At 33.9% G+C, this 16,030-nt stretch overlaps 2 protein-coding genes across 2 annotated transcripts; one reads left to right on the forward strand and one right to left on the reverse strand.

Moving 5' to 3' along the window:
• The first annotated feature begins 3,184 nt into the window (after positions 1-3,184).
• Positions 3,185-6,450, forward strand: LOC145581647 (actin-11). The gene is made up of 5 exons (XM_081638669.1): positions 3,185-3,341; positions 4,287-4,356; positions 4,670-5,063; positions 5,483-6,096; positions 6,190-6,450. Exons 2-5 carry the CDS (start codon positions 4,297-4,299, stop codon positions 6,253-6,255), a joined length of 1,134 nt encoding a protein of 377 aa, XP_081494795.1. The 5' UTR covers positions 3,185-3,341; positions 4,287-4,296; the 3' UTR covers positions 6,256-6,450.
• A 328-nt stretch (positions 6,451-6,778) lies between these two features.
• Positions 6,779-15,517, reverse strand: LOC145581648 (ATP-dependent DNA helicase Q-like 5). Its single transcript, XM_081638670.1, has 19 exons — positions 14,346-15,517; positions 14,203-14,256; positions 13,900-14,012; positions 13,595-13,810; positions 13,425-13,503; positions 13,111-13,164; positions 12,937-13,011; positions 12,790-12,843; positions 12,421-12,465; positions 12,238-12,332; positions 12,017-12,146; positions 11,727-11,825; positions 11,446-11,501; positions 11,258-11,360; positions 10,156-10,284; positions 9,322-9,491; positions 8,398-8,422; positions 8,191-8,303; positions 6,779-7,545 (listed from the first exon to the last, which is right to left on the reverse strand). Exons 1-19 carry the CDS (start codon positions 15,444-15,446, stop codon positions 7,458-7,460), a joined length of 2,799 nt encoding a protein of 932 aa, XP_081494796.1. The 5' UTR covers positions 15,447-15,517; the 3' UTR covers positions 6,779-7,457.
• Positions 15,518-16,030: the final 513 nt, after the last annotated feature.

The following is a 16,030-nucleotide window of genomic DNA, read 5'->3' on the forward strand; positions in this document are numbered from 1 at the left end:
TATTTTTTTTAGGGAATAGTAATATTTAATATTTTAATTTTTTTTTGAAAAGTAATACTTAATATTTTATAATAATACTAAATACATAATTTTATTAATAATAATAACCAATGATATAAAAAGAATAAAAAAAAACTGCAAAAAAATTGTGTGCTTTAAAATATGTGATAACAACGAAGATCAAAGCGACAATGAAGATGATGAAAATGACGATCATATGGAAGTAGATGGTTAATTCACCAAGATGTTAAACTCTTATCTAATTATGTTCCTATGTTGATAAACTATTGTCTTTTATCTTTCTACTATTAACATATGTTATATATGGTACACATTTATTTATGTTTTCACTCACCTAAATCAATGGTATATGAACTTAATAATAGTAATAATAATAATAATAATAATAATAATAATAATAATAATAATAATAATAATAAAAATAATTAAAAAAAAATTAATAATGATAATAAAATAATAATAATAATAATAATAACGGTTATAATAATAATAATAATAATAATAATAATAATAATAATAATAATATGCTATGCTCTGCTCGGCTATGCTCTGTTATCCTAAAATCTGCTCTGCCCTGCTGAAATCTAATCTGCTTTGTTGATCCCTGTTCTGCTCTTCTTAGAAGCTCAAAAGAACACGGCCTAAGCCTATTTTTTTTTGTAAATTTAAGGGCATATGGTGAATTTGAAAATTTTCATGGGTATATGGTGAATAAAAAAAATAACTCAGGGGCATTTGGTGAAAAATCCGTTTTCTTTTAATCATAGGTCTAAAAAACATTTTTCAATGAAAATCTACAATACAATTAATATATAAAAGATAAAAATAAGGCAAAATTGGCCTCAACATCACGAACTTTTAACAAGGTGCAAGTAGCAGTATGAACTTTGACTAGTAGCTATAACAATACAAACTTCTTCATTAGGTGCACAAAATATCATAAATGAATCTCGATACCAAAAGTTTTCCAGAAGACATGGTATCTAATATTTTATTATCATCAAAAATTGTTTGGTATTGCGTGTCTCGATTTGTATGCAGAAAAAAATTATCAAACGAGATTTTGGAGGTCAACTTAGTCAATTTTGAGATCAAATTTAGCAAATTAAATTACAAAATTGATTTGTGTGCTCTAAAAATGTCTCGGTTAAGGTCTTGGGTCAATTTGGACCTTGAGGACTAAACATGATATCAAAATTTGTAAAAAAGTTAATAAAATCATCGTATTGGATAAAACTTTTGGTCCTAGGTTTCATTTATGATATTTTGTGCACCTGATAAAGAAGTTGGTGCTATTACGACTATTAGTCAAAGTTCATGTTGCTATATACACCTTGTTAAAAGTTCGTGTTGTTGTGGCCAATTTTGCCTAAAAATAAGGGAATATATATTTCCAAATTGTCAATTTTGTAAATTGATAAACAAGGATCTAAAGGGAGTACGCAACTAAATCCATATCAATGATAGGAGAACAAACTATCAAATTTCGTTTGCATCATTAACCAATGTAGCTCCTTTTATATATAAAATAATAATAATAAAAAAAAGCGGTACTTATTACCATTTTAAACAATGAAAGCCCTAATAAACCCATTTATGGACGACGCTAGGGTTTTGAAACATAGATATATAGATAACATTGAAAGTTCACTAATTCAATAAAAAAAAAATTCCATTACACAAGACTCAAAATTATGTAAATAATACGTAATGAGTATCTTTATTTTTTAAAAAATAATGCTCATAATGCTATACTTATACTTGTATGTATATAGTGAAAAAACTTAGATGAACAAAGTAAGACTCTGTTCACTCTATCTTATTTTTGTTAAACTAAAATTAATTTACTTATTTTTAAATGAAATGAACTTATTTTTGCTAAACTTAATTATTTTTAGAGAACTGAAATTATTTGAATACGGGGAAGTAAAGAAGGCTAATAAGAGCATCTCCAATGGTTTATTAAAAGGGCTTGCTTGCAAATTTAAAAAGTATAAAAACAGAAAATTGACCATTGAAACAACATTGGCAGAATGGCAGCCCTGTTTGGATGAGCAACTCTGCTCAGTTAAGCTAATACAATTTTTTTTATTTAATTATACGGAGTAATGCAAATCAATTTCCACCAATTGAAATACTACTATATGTGTGAAATAGTTTGGCATGCAAAACGCTAGATAGATAAAAATATACAGTAATCTTTCTTTTTTTTTTTTTTGAATAAAAATATACCGTATTTGATATCATGATATGTATGATGTATTTCAGTTTTTTTTAGGGGTCTATCTTTATCATGATCTTTGTAAACATTTTAATTTTAATTTTTTTTAAAACAAAACATTTTAATTTTTCTTAGTCATAAATTGCTCTTTTTTTTTTTTTTTTTTGGTATTATTTGTAGACTAAAATATTAAACATATAAAAAAAATTAACAAATATTTGATGAGGCAAGCAACAAAGTATTGTAGCCAACCAATGTGGAACTTTGTAGCTTAAACCTTTACGGTTTTAAAATCTGACATGGCAAAACAAGCTACAATGTATTGTAGCTTGCCGTTGGAGATGATCTAATAACAATAATGATAATAATAGTTTTTCTTAAAAACAATAATTTTATTTTTTTATTTTTATTTTTATTATTTTTTTTTGAGATAATTATTACTCTGTACTTAGTAGTAAAATAAGTTATCTAATCTTGTCTAGTTTACTCTAATCTAATGTGATATAAGTTGATGTGATTTGATCATATATATAAGATTTTATAAGAAATTATGTTTTCCAATGAAATGTACTCATAATAATTTTCATACTCATATATCCTACGGAGTAATTTTTATGATTTGAATCGATGATCCAAATACTTTATAATAAATAAATTTATAAAATAAGGTGAAATAAACAAGGAACTTCTTTCATGATTTTTTTTTTTTGTTTTTAATAAAAAATTATTGGGTCTTTAGTAGTTACCATATCCATAAATACATTTTTTTGGCAAATGGCCTAATTTGCATATTATTATTAGAAAGATATTGTCGTTTTCAAAAAAAAAAAAAAAAAAAAAAAAAATTAGAAAGATATTGTCGAAATTTTATTAATTTCAAAATTTTAAAAAAATGTTTATTTATTTAAATTTGTATTATTAGTATAGTTGGGTCGACGTGCTTGGCCACTCGTGAAATTTGCAAATTCAAAGGTTCTCCGGTTCTCTCTCTCTCCCTCACACTCCCACATTCCATCATTCTTCTCTCTCCAATTTTTAGGGTTTTTTCTTCATCAATCTTCTCATTCTTCTTCACATTTTCTCTTGTACTTTATCTCTGGTAATTCCCTTTTCCTTTTAAGCTTCATTTCTCTAATTTCTGCACCATTTTCCGGTTTGAATTCTGGGTTTTTATAGATTGTTTATTAGAGTTTTAATCATTACGGGTTTGCATTTTATGTTTAGTTTCATAAATGTGGTATCTTTTTGCTTGATTACGTCACGTTGAATATATAATTTTGTTTGAAATTTGTGTGGTGTGGTTGAATTTGGTGCAAAATTGCTTTAATTGGGTTGAATGTTTGATCTAATTTGGATTTCAGTTTGTATGTAAATGAATTTTGATGTAGGATTTAACCTATGATTGTGTTATTAAAACCCAACTAACCCAAATGCTGGTCTGATAGTCCTCAAGATCTTTGAAATTTCCCTATGATATGCATTTTAAGCATGTTATGGTGTTAATTTTCAATTTAATTCTCCCATAATATGATCTACATTTGGGTGGTTTGTTTTATTGCGACAGTATTTTGATATCCATTGTATTAATGAACCCGGACCCTGGATCGTTTAACGAAATGACATGTGAATTATTCTTTTGGTCACTACTCTTCCTTTCCTCTTTAAAGGGCACATTTGGTTTGAGCTTGTTAGAGGTTATTTTTAAAGGAATATCAATTACCCTTGATAGTTTTTACAAATGTTGAGGAGAAGCATCTTTTCATGATACTAGTTGTCTGATTCTAAAATTGAAGGAGTAATATGGTAAAATTCATAATTAAACATATGAGATATGAAGAGTGATCTATAAAACTTAGATGTAGGTAGTATTCGTGATAGTATATTGAGGACTATTCTTATTGTTGAGAACTTGTATACATTTGGATTGTTAACATTATTGTTTGTAAAACAGATTTTGGATAGGATTTTAACTGCTGCTTTTTTGTTAAGAAACTTTAATTTGCCATCAAGGATATTTATTAGGCCTTTATATGTCTTTGATCAGATAATTGAAGATGGCAGATGGTGAGGATATTCAGCCCCTTGTTTGTGACAATGGAACTGGAATGGTTAAGGTAAATTCTTTTCCATGAATGAGCTATACCTGTGCTTTCATTAATGGAGGCTCTTAGTGTGCTATTTATTTATGAGGACAGATGTTTCATGGCATGGTTAAGTATGAGGGGTGGACTTTGCCATGTTAAAAGATTTTATTGGCTTGATTGGATACATTAATCTTAGGATAGGAAATTAAGCAGTACACCCTGTCATCCGTGTACTTTGGTCAGGGACTTGCAGCAGTGGTTCTTTGGTATAAATGTCTTTAACTATGCCGTCCATTTGTATTTCTATTCATTTGCAATTCATTCATCTAAATACTCAATGTAGGCTGGATTTGCTGGGGATGATGCTCCAAGAGCTGTGTTCCCTAGCATTGTTGGCCGCCCCCGTCACACTGGTGTGATGGTTGGCATGGGCCAAAAAGATGCATATGTGGGGGATGAAGCTCAATCAAAGCGTGGAATTTTGACCCTGAAATATCCAATTGAGCATGGTATAGTCAGCAACTGGGATGACATGGAAAAGATATGGCATCATACCTTCTATAACGAGCTCCGTGTTGCTCCAGAAGAGCACCCTGTTCTCCTTACTGAAGCCCCTCTCAATCCTAAGGCTAATCGTGAAAAGATGACTCAAATCATGTTCGAGACTTTCAATGCTCCTGCTATGTATGTTGCAATTCAGGCTGTTCTTTCACTGTATGCTAGTGGTCGTACAACTGGTAAGAACCCTGTATGATCTAAGCTTTACTTTTAAATTAGCTTCAGCCTTTTGAAAGGTTACCTTTTATTTGTATAGCTTCTAATAGATGATGCTTTTTTGGGGTATCAGGCCATTTATCTGGATAAGTGGATAGTTGGATTAGGAAGCCACTATGGATAGATTCAGATTGATATTGTAGTTAGTATGTAGAAAGGTACCCTAAAAAAAGTTCGTTCTGTTGGACCATTTTTTCCAATTTTGGCCCTTTGCAGCCAGCCGCCGATATAGGCCTAGGAGTATCATGTATTTTCCTCCCCCTCCCATCCAAATGAAAAACTTTGTTCTTAATGACTTGGTCATTGATTTAGTTTACTCTTTATGCTCTTTTCTATAGATATTGATTTGATGCCAAATTATTTACTGTGTATATTATTGCAGGTATTGTGCTGGATTCTGGAGATGGTGTCAGCCACACAGTGCCCATCTATGAAGGGTATGCTCTCCCGCATGCCATTCTTCGTCTTGACCTTGCTGGCCGAGATCTGACAGACTACATGATGAAGATTCTGACTGAACGTGGTTACTCTTTCACCACCTCAGCTGAGCGAGAAATTGTGAGGGACATGAAAGAAAAGCTTGCTTATATTGCCCTTGACTATGAGCAGGAGATGGAGACTGCAAAAACTAGCTCTGCTGTTGAGAAGAGTTATGAGCTTCCTGATGGGCAGGTGATTACTATTGGTGGTGAGAGATTCAGATGTCCTGAGGTCCTTTTCCAACCATCTTTCATTGGAATGGAAGCAGCTGGTATCCATGAAACCACCTATAATTCGATCATGAAATGTGATGTGGATATTAGGAAAGACTTGTATGGAAACATTGTACTCAGTGGTGGTACCACCATGTTCCCTGGTATTGCCGATAGAATGAGCAAGGAAATCACTGCACTAGCTCCAAGCAGCATGAAAATTAAGGTTGTGGCACCACCGGAGAGAAAATACAGTGTTTGGATCGGTGGGTCTATCTTGGCATCTCTGAGCACCTTCCAGCAGGTTTGTTTCTTTATTTTGATCTTTTCAATCATTGTGAAATCTGAATCTTGCTTTTGGAAATTTGACATTTGCCTGTTTTTCCTGCAACTACAGATGTGGATTGCAAAGGCCGAGTATGATGAATCTGGTCCATCAATCGTGCATAGGAAGTGCTTCTAACTTCACCGTCAAAGATAAAGGTTGAAGTGAGAAACCATTGCTGTTTGTTTTGGAAGAGGGGGTGTGCCTTGCACCTGATTTTGATTGGCGAGCCAAATTAGTTTGATTATTTAGTTATTCTATTGTTTAGTTATCTTTTGGGACAAGTATCTTGAACGTGCAAGAAAAGTGATTTATATAAATTCATTTTTCTTAACCTCTTGCTTTTCTGGTTTAATTTTACATCATCAGATAGTGTATTATGAGTAAGCCTTGAAGCCGATTTTGCTATTCCACATTGACTTAGGCTTTGAAACAGACTCTTCAGCTGCCCTAATGAACTTATAACAAATTGCACGAACAGTACTCATGCTGATCTTAAAATTTGAAATAAATTTGTTTGAAAAATTAAACTACTCGGTGAAATTTTAAAACTCAAATCATATACTGTTGCAAATTAAGTGCCCTAAACTACTTGAAATTGGACAAGGTAACAACACGAAACAATTTAATCAAACAAAAACGAGAATAAAAGTATTTAATGTAGATAAAATCTCCTCGTTAAGGTGAGAAAAACATAACTGTTTCAATATCAACAAGTGTGTTACATAAGCCTAGTTAAACACCAATAACTCAGACTCCGTATAATACTTTTAATCTATTACTATAGAGCATCACCATGGTAATAGACACAAGATAAAAACATTTTACTTGTGGATTGCATCATCATAGGAGGATACACTACAAGATGAACTCCCATCTTCCCTGGCTTGAGGTGCACCCCAATTATTCTTCGTCATAAGAGGTTTTGGAAGTTCAAATCCTACTTCTGCTAGGGGACTACGAAAGCTTAACTTACCAAAAACTGACACTATTTTACTAATACAAACTATGGGGTGTGAAACAAGGCTCTCTGCTGCTGTATTTGTCAGAAACTTTGAATCCTGCTGCCTTCTGTAATGCTAATGTACAGGGGGACTGACGTCGTACCTCTATTAAAGTATTGATCGATCATACTGCTGCACACTTATCATGGAACTGATCACTGACATGATTCCTGCCCCTACACTTCATTTGTAGTCTTGATCTCAATGGTAATGGACAGTATAAAACTGTACATGACAATTTCGGAATATGTGCAATCATACCACAAGAGTCCAGATGTTTGATCTTGTACCAGCAGAATCATCCAGATCTATTTTGTCAAACCTATGTGACAACATCTATGTTCCGTCCTTCCCTACAAAATTAATGAGCTCCAGTTTTGCTGCTTCCATTACTGCATTAAAGTCTACATTTGTATATCTTCCCCTGCAACCCAAAAATGATAAGCAGCTTAAGATTTATAATAAATTATTATGCGGCTCTTTAAGGCACCATTGCTAGCATAGCCAACCAACTCACCCCCCCCCCCCTCCCCCCCCACCCTCCCAATTGCTTCATTTCATGTATTTTAAATCAAAAGTAATGGTTTATCTTATTCTATCATTCAGTCCAGATGGGAGCACATTAGGAAACTTATGAAAAAAACAAAGTAAAAATTATCGTAAAATTAGGTGTATAAAAGAGGGCAGTATTCTCCAAGTTTACAGAATATAAAGAGTTGCTAGTGTCAAGAGTGTGAGGCTTCAGGGTAAAAGTTCACAGGAATCAGACAAAGAGAAAAGGAACAAAAAAATGGTAACAAATTAGTTAATAACCTAATGCTCAGCCACCTTATGAACATTTTAAGGCCCCACATTGTTGGTTTACTGACTCAGGGTAATAGCTACATTGTCGTCAGAGGGTTCTTACTTGGAGTAACATATCTTTTCTAATAAAACCATGATTCCACTTAATGATAATTGAACCCATGCAATTACATTCTTAGCTCCGCCACTGGAAAGTGGAGACCAGTAAGACTGAGGGAAATCCCTAGATTTTTTGAGGCATGGATTTGCAAACAGTAGTGCTTACCAGAAATGAGTCTTTGACCAGTTTGAAGAAGGATAAGCTGGGCTAGCAATGCCATGCATTATTCTAGCAACTGCACGTGGGGTGAATTTGGTTCCTGAGCCTTGTAGAAAGACCTATTTTGCCAATTTACCGAAGGTAGAATAAAGTTCAAAGACAGATAGTTGCCTTAAACACCAAAAAAATTTAAAGTACCAAACTGATTGTTACCTTAATATCTGCTCGAAGAAATGGGCTGCACAAATGTACATTGCTGATCAGTATATATATCAAAAAGTACTAAAATAACAAGACTTTCTGTGCTTTCGGGGAAGTTTCCAGTTTTAGGCAAAGCAATTAAGCATTTAATCATCTTACTTGAAGATTTGTATTACAAAATCTGATTTGCAAGGATCAATTATACTAATTTAAGTCTGACAATTCAGCTAAAATTAAATCTGCAGACAATAGTTACAAGTTTCAAATCACATTTAATTTGATTAGACAAAATCTTGAACCAGCACAGGTGAATAAATGCAAGTTTAAAAAAGCAGAATATTTAGCTGTTAAGGCAGATTATCTCCATACAGAATAACCTGGATTAGAATACATTTAGGTTAAAAATAAGTTGGTAGCAATCCAGCTGTATATTCATGTACGTGTAATATGCTCACAACATACATAAAATTTCGAGTCTTCAGCAATTCAATTAAGAAAAAATAGCACTGGAAGACTGAGTAAGAAATAAATCTGATAGGGACTCAAGATAACTAGATGATGAAAGGAGGGAATATCTTATACATAGTGGATGCCAAATATCAAGTGATGCTGCAACCAGCTATTTGGCTCTTATTCCGAGTTATTGAAACATCAATTATCCTGACTACTAGTCCATCAACATATACCAAAGGCCTATTCAGCTATACCAAGATTTGGCAAAAAGTTATTAAGTGGTCTTCTAGCAGAGTAAAGTGAATCAGAGGAGGATTAAGACTTAGCAAAGATGATAATCATTATATACAGCTCTTATAAAAGCTAATTCTGTGGCTTCTACATACAAAAAAGATGACACAATCATTAATCATACACTATGTTATTATCCATCTTTGGCTTAACAATTAATGGTAGGATATACTACAATAAAATTGTATATACCTGTTTTGCTTGATCTTTGTGGGATAAACACTGAGATTTTCTTCAGTAAAGTATTCTGAAATCATCCTCTGCAAACATGTTGTGTGCTGGACGACATCACAGCCATGTGCCCTTTCACATGAATTTACAGCAAAGGTTGCAGAATTGAACATCACATCTAATTTACGGACCTATTTATCAGAAAAATGCAAATTATATGTAAAACATATAATAATAACTGGAAATATCATAAAATTTCAATGGATTGATCACTGATGCAGGAACAATTATTTGTACCAAGGAGTTAAGCTGCACGGGGAATAGTATTAAACCTCCACATTTCCCACCCCCACCCCCCATCCTTCTAAAGAGAAGGAAACTATTAATCAAGTAAACACTGTCCTGTACGGTTTCATTTTACAACTCTGTTGGTGTATGCCATCACGTAGCACTTTTAAGAGCAGTTTTTTGTCCTAAAAAGTAAAAACTAGAGGAATTTAAAATATACAAGTCACAAAAATGTAAAATATAACCAGAGCAAGTCTGTCTTTACCGTGTAGGCAGGGATGTAAAAAAGCTGCAGCTTTAAAGATTGATAACTAGGTAAGTAGGTATATAGTATATACTTGCAAGAAAGAAGAAACCAAACAGCAAGTTTAATGATGCAAGTTTCCAAGCTCAGAACAAACCATTACCATCTTGAGTTATCCCTGTAGGTTAAAGAGATGGGACTATTCTCTCTCTCTCTTTTGGAAGAGGGGGGGGGGGGGGGGGAGGGGGGGGGGGAATCAAAAACCTTAGATATAATAAAAAATAACATAAAAAGAAGAGTACAACAGATAGTATTCCAAATACCTTACAACATTCAATTTCTGACAGCCATTTGGTCATCTGGGTTGCCAGAGAGCACAAGTCCTCAGGAACATGCATAATGATGTAGCAGTACCCAGGATCCTTCAATTCATATGTTATTTCTCCCATAGACTGAAATGCAACAAAGACTAACTTATTACCTCAGACAATATAGAATCAAGTCAAGATATATAATTTGTGCTATGGAATTTGAATACAACTTTAGTCACATAGCTTTTGATAAAAACTGTAATAACCCATTGCAATCCACTGTGGATGGTTTTAATAGTTAGCTAAACCCCACCCAATCAATCGGAAATGATTGTAATAGTCAACTGACAGCTAGTGTGACTTCATACAATCACTGCACATGCCTGTTTTGCTGCTTTGATGACTTAAAATCTTTGTTTACAATCCAAGTAATGACTGAAGGCTTGGTGATTCTTGCATACATATTTGTGTCATGGTCTCCGTTAATTGAAAGTTTACGAAAGCTAAAAGCTTATTTAACTCTGCAGCTTTAAACTTTCTGAACTATACTTTTTTTAATTAATTGGCTTTTCACTTGATCTGTGTCATTCAGATTCAATAACCAAGTATCAGATATGGACATGTATCCAAGAACTAATATCTACACTTAATAAAGGTTTTGAATCCTTTCCACTGAAAATAAAATGTTTATATTGATATTGCGAAATAAAGAGACTAAGTAGCACAGCTTTCACTGTAAGTTGTTCTAAAAGTTCTATGTTCATAACTTCATATACACTCCAATTAATGAGCCAAAAAATATATGACTATCACCCAAATAAAACCATTAGCCTGGCACAAAACACAAAGCTTCTCCCAGTAACAAGACTAAAAACAAATTCAAGCAGCTACCCTTGCTATTGCAGAAAGTTATTTGTGTTGGCCCCAGATAGAAATCTATTAGTTGTTGCTGCTTCTTAATAAAAAGGAATGAAGTAGAGATAAGTTAAAAACTATGCAGTTCAGTACAAACCAAAGATAAAATATTCCCAGTTGACTATTTACATTTGCTTAAAATAGACTGTCAACAGCATATTTACCATTAAAAATTATAATAGGGAAATTGCATCCAGACCTTAAGATTTTGCAGCTGATTCAGAAATTCCACTGCTGTATGACCGATAGCATTTGCCACAGTGGGAATGTCAAACACATGTAGCCCATGCTTAGTGTCAGACCTGAAAACATTACAGCATTGGGTACAAATTCACGAGCAAAAAAAATGAAATAAGCCATATTTTTTTTCTGGTAAATAGAGCATACTTGTTCAAAATTCCTCCAATTAGAGGGTATTTGGCAGCTAATTCCATAGGAGGAGTCTGCATTGACACAAGCACACAATATACAGATGTCAATTGTCAAGAAAATATATAATATACAGATGCTAATTCCATAGGAAGAGTCTGTATGAACTATGACAAGATTGGTCACCAGTATGGCGCTCTTGTTACTCAAACTAACATGTCATATGATTTCTTTTCACTGGACACAAATCCGGGTAAGCGAACTAAGGCAACACTACAAGCTAAGAGACTAGAATCAACCTTATGAAAATTCAAGCTGCAAGTAACATTCATTTGTGGTAGAAGAAGCAAGTACTGAACTTCACCTAATTCCAATTGCGTTAAAATTGTTAGAATCACCTGAAATATTCAGCAGCAAACCACTCAAATCATCTGTCAAATAGTACTAAAGAAATGACAATGGTTTTTATATTTAAAGCCCTCATAAGCAAACCCACAACTCTAGCAAGATGGTCTAATTGAACAGTCAGATGGGTTCCCTTTTGTGTATTTTAAAATAAATTAAAATGAGGTAGAAGGAAGGAACATACATCTTCTTTAATGTCAAATCTACGAGATGCAGATTCTTTGACCAGTGAATGAATTTTTCTGTTGGGTCTCGTGTCATGGTTAAAAATTTCACAAAGAAGTTTATTTACAGCATATTCATCCACACCATCACTGCCATATGAAGAATATTATCAAATAAATAACACTTCCTCTTATAACTTGGAAGAATTAATAATGATCACCTATAGCATAATGACAACACCTGTACATAAGACTGCGTAGCCTAAAATAACTGGAGTCATCAAAGAGGAGATGACAATATGATAACCTCCCATCACGTCCAGCACGTCCGATCTCCTAAATAAGCAATATGAGTATCATCAGTATTTGCAAGTTGCATTGACACTTTTGACAGTAGCACTACTGGTAGAGCAAAAGAAAACACCTGAACATACTCTTCCAAGCTTTCTGGCAGACTGTAATGAATGACCTGAAACAGAAACGAACCTCTAAAAGTCATCCTGATGAACACAAAGGGGTTCCCAAAATACGACTTTCTTTTTTTCAGGATTGCTTTTCCAGTGCTCTGTCTCTCCAGAAAACACTTCATGTCACCGTGTTATGTTAACTGGAATACACAGGAATCTCTTATAAAATTATAAGCATAATACTATAATAGGTCAGCCTGATGAACACAATACACTTGCATGACCATAACACTATCATTTGAATTACTCCCTTGTATTTTGTTCTGGATACAGTACTGAAACATTAGGTAAATAAATAGAGTAGTTCAGAAGTGAGACTTTCTTACAGCTCCAACATCACTTTTGTCAAGCCCCATCCCAAATGCCACAGTTGCAACAACCTAGCACCAAAGTCAAAACAGATAATATAAGCCTAGATGAACTAAATGACAAGACTACAACCATTGAAATAATGTCGGCAAATGATATGTTACCACTCTGAGCTTGTTGGAACAAAATAATGCTTGGACACGACTACGATCTTTTGCCAGCATGCCACTGTGATAACTCTAAAAAGTTATCAAATATGTGCTAGTCACTTATTAGTTTTTACAATAAAAAATCCAGAATAAGTTGTAGTGAATGGACTAACCGATTTTTCTACTCACCATTGCACGAATATTGTAATCACTTAAGTATTTATTGATCATGTCCGTCTCCGACTGCACCAGAAGAGAGAGGGGGGAAAAGAGACAGAATGTCAAGATACGTGTTTTCTAAAGAGCAAGGAACACATGCTTGTCTATTTAATAAATACCCATTATAAATGCAGCAGAATTTGCTATGATAAGACAGATACATTTGATGAAGTAAGCTAAAACTTCAAGCTATTTTAACACACTAGTAGATGCTCTTTAGTAGTCAGTAGTATCTGATATAAGCTTCATCATCATCAAAAATATGAGATAGCGTTACCAAGTACCTGAAATTTGCAGTAAATTATGATGCTCTTGAGTTCAGAATATGGCGATGACTTGATTATTGCAATCAAATCTTTAATCCTGCTCAGCCAGCACAATGACACATGTTACAATTTATACAACTATTGATCAGGTGAAGTACGCAATATTAGTGGCATTGCGATATACATACTTGCTATTTCCACACAGAGACACAGACAATTGCAAATTGTTTCTAAGCTGATGAGTCTTCACCAGATTACTTGAGGAAATGTCCAAAGCTTGCATTACTGCATCCAGTGTTTTCTTTGTAGCTGTTGCGGTCATGGCCAGTATGCATCCAGCTTTCAGTTTATCACAGAGTACAGACGCCCTTAGCCTCATGTATGAAGGCCGAAAATTGTGGGACCTGAGGTAGCAAATATCAGAGAAGCGAGCTGCAAAATTTATTAAGTGAATTTCAAACAACAAAGAAAAAGTAATCCTTAAGCCACTAACCATTCAGATACACAATGAGCTTCATCAATCACTATAAGTGATATCAATGAGCAAGAGGAAATGATTGACATGAACTCTTCATTCAGAAACCTCTCTGGTGAAACAAAAAGCACCTGAATTATACCAAAGAACAGCTTTAGCTGCTACTCATATCATAATAGAGTGAGCATACTATGCTGACCTTATTCATTCTAGCCATCTCTACACACTCTATCAGTTCGAAATAAGATAAATCCAAAGTTGTAGACATCAATCACAAAACATATCAAATGAAAGTCTTTTACTGCAAGTTGAAATATATACCTTTATGCTTCCTTCTTTTAATAGGTTTAGAGTCTCAGAAGCCTCCTCCCAGGACTAAAACATACAAGTATAATACATCAACCAATTAGCAAAACATCGAACAATATACAAACAAATTACCAAAATGAGGGAGTAATAACTACCTGACTACTACTTAAGAAAGCACCATTCACAACATTAGGAAGCTGTCTTAATTGATCAATCATCAAAGCCACTAAGGGGCTTATCACAATCGTAATTCCGGGAAAAACAATTGCTGGCAGCTGATAACACAGTGATTTACCAGCACCAGTAGGCAAAACCAACATAGTGGATTGCCCTGAAAGCACCATCTTAATAGCTTCCAACTGCCCATCTCGAAACGAATCATAACCATGTGTAAGCTTCAATAAGCTCACCAAATTCTCATCGGACGCCTCGTTTCTAACATCTAAAACAGCTTTCTTAATCAAGTCTGCCTCAATACTTGACATTTCACTCTCCCCCTTTACCTGCTTCCCATTTTCCAACCCCAAACCTTCTTCATCATTATTTTCAACACCCTTTTTCGCCCCGAATCCTCTCTTACTCCTTTTATAATAATTACTTCTTCTTGTTGAGCTAAAATTCCTATTTCTCCCCTTAAATTTGAACTTCTTATTACCATACCCATTAATATTTAACCTCACAAAATTCCCTTCACCACCACTTTTAGGCTTTTTTGCAGGCAATATACTAGAACTAGACTCACTCCTAGACCCACATCCAATGAAATTCGACGGTTTCCTAACTACCCTTTTCTTCAAACTACCTAAACTAATACCATCATCTTCACAATTAGCCTCAAAATCGGGTTTCGGACCCACCCCAGATGGCAAAATTGGATCCTTTTCACTACTATCATCAAAATTAAGATAATTCTTTTGAAATTTTGTGAAAGAATTAGACTTAGAAAAGGAACAAAAACCAGCCCTAATTGAATTGGGCCCAGAAATTTCGGGATTATTGAAAGTGGGTTTTTTAATTGGGAGAGAGAGAGATGGGAGGAGGGTGAAATCGGAAGATTGGCGAACTGAGTGTTGGATTTGAGTAGGTTTTTGCGGGAATTTTGATGAACTTGAAGAGGGTTTTTGCTGGGTTTTTGGGGGCTTTTGCTTGACATTTGAGATGGGTTTTTTGGGAAGTATTTGAGGAGGAGAAGGCGTTAAATTTCTGGGTGGAGTTGCAGAAATGTGAGAGCCATCAGAATCGCTATCTGAATCCATGAAAGTTGAAGAATTGAGTGAGGAAGAAGATGAATAAACTGTTTTTTGCAGATAATTGGTATTTTTCTATGGAGTTATCAATACCATTCTTCTATCTTGCATTTTCCCGCCAAGAAAGTTAACATCTTTCTTTTTTGGGTCGGTAAGGAGAAGTGTTGCACTTGTTTTGGGTCGAAATTTTTTACGGGTCAATTTATTTTAGTTAAATCCCGTGAAAGCGGAGAAAAGGGCAAACCAATATTAAGGAACATTTCGTTTCAAGGTGTTATTATTGTGGTGTTGTAACTTGTAATTACACGATAATAATTTTTGTTACACAGTATAGTGAATATTTAGAGATCATTTTAAAGAATTACATTTTTTTTTAGAACCATTAAAATGCATTAATATAAGGATTATAAAGACTTGAACAACAAAATGAGTAACTTATTCAGAATTGAACCCAGTGCATTAATATTATTCTTTGGACCAAGTGTACATGAGATTTCGGTGGACAGTAATTATTATTTGTACTTCTATAATAAATCTAGGATGTACAATAATTAATCATGAGGTGTTGCAAGTTAGTTAATGAGTAAATAGTA

The sequence above is a fragment of the Chenopodium album genome, chromosome 15, assembly GCF_948465745.1.
Source record: "Chenopodium album chromosome 15, dcCheAlbu1.1, whole genome shotgun sequence".
NCBI classification, from domain to species: Eukaryota; Viridiplantae; Streptophyta; class Magnoliopsida; order Caryophyllales; family Amaranthaceae; genus Chenopodium; species Chenopodium album.

Coding starts and splice junctions, on each gene's coding strand:
- LOC145581648 (XM_081638670.1), bottom strand. CDS start 15,446: ATGGATTCAGATAGCGATTCTGATGGCTCTCACATTTCTGCAACTCCA. Junction 12,844..12,936: donor GTTCCAACAAGCTCAGAGTG/GTAACATATCAT, acceptor CTTTGGTGCTAG/GTTGTTGCAACTGTGGCATT. Junction 11,502..11,726: donor GCAGCTTGAATTTTCATAAG/GTTGATTCTAGT, acceptor GTGTCAATGCAG/ACTCCTCCTATGGAATTAGC.
- LOC145581647 (XM_081638669.1), top strand. CDS start 4,297: ATGGCAGATGGTGAGGATATTCAGCCCCTTGTTTGTGACAATGGAACT. Junction 4,357..4,669: donor ATGGAACTGGAATGGTTAAG/GTAAATTCTTTT, acceptor TACTCAATGTAG/GCTGGATTTGCTGGGGATGA. Junction 6,097..6,189: donor CTCTGAGCACCTTCCAGCAG/GTTTGTTTCTTT, acceptor CTGCAACTACAG/ATGTGGATTGCAAAGGCCGA.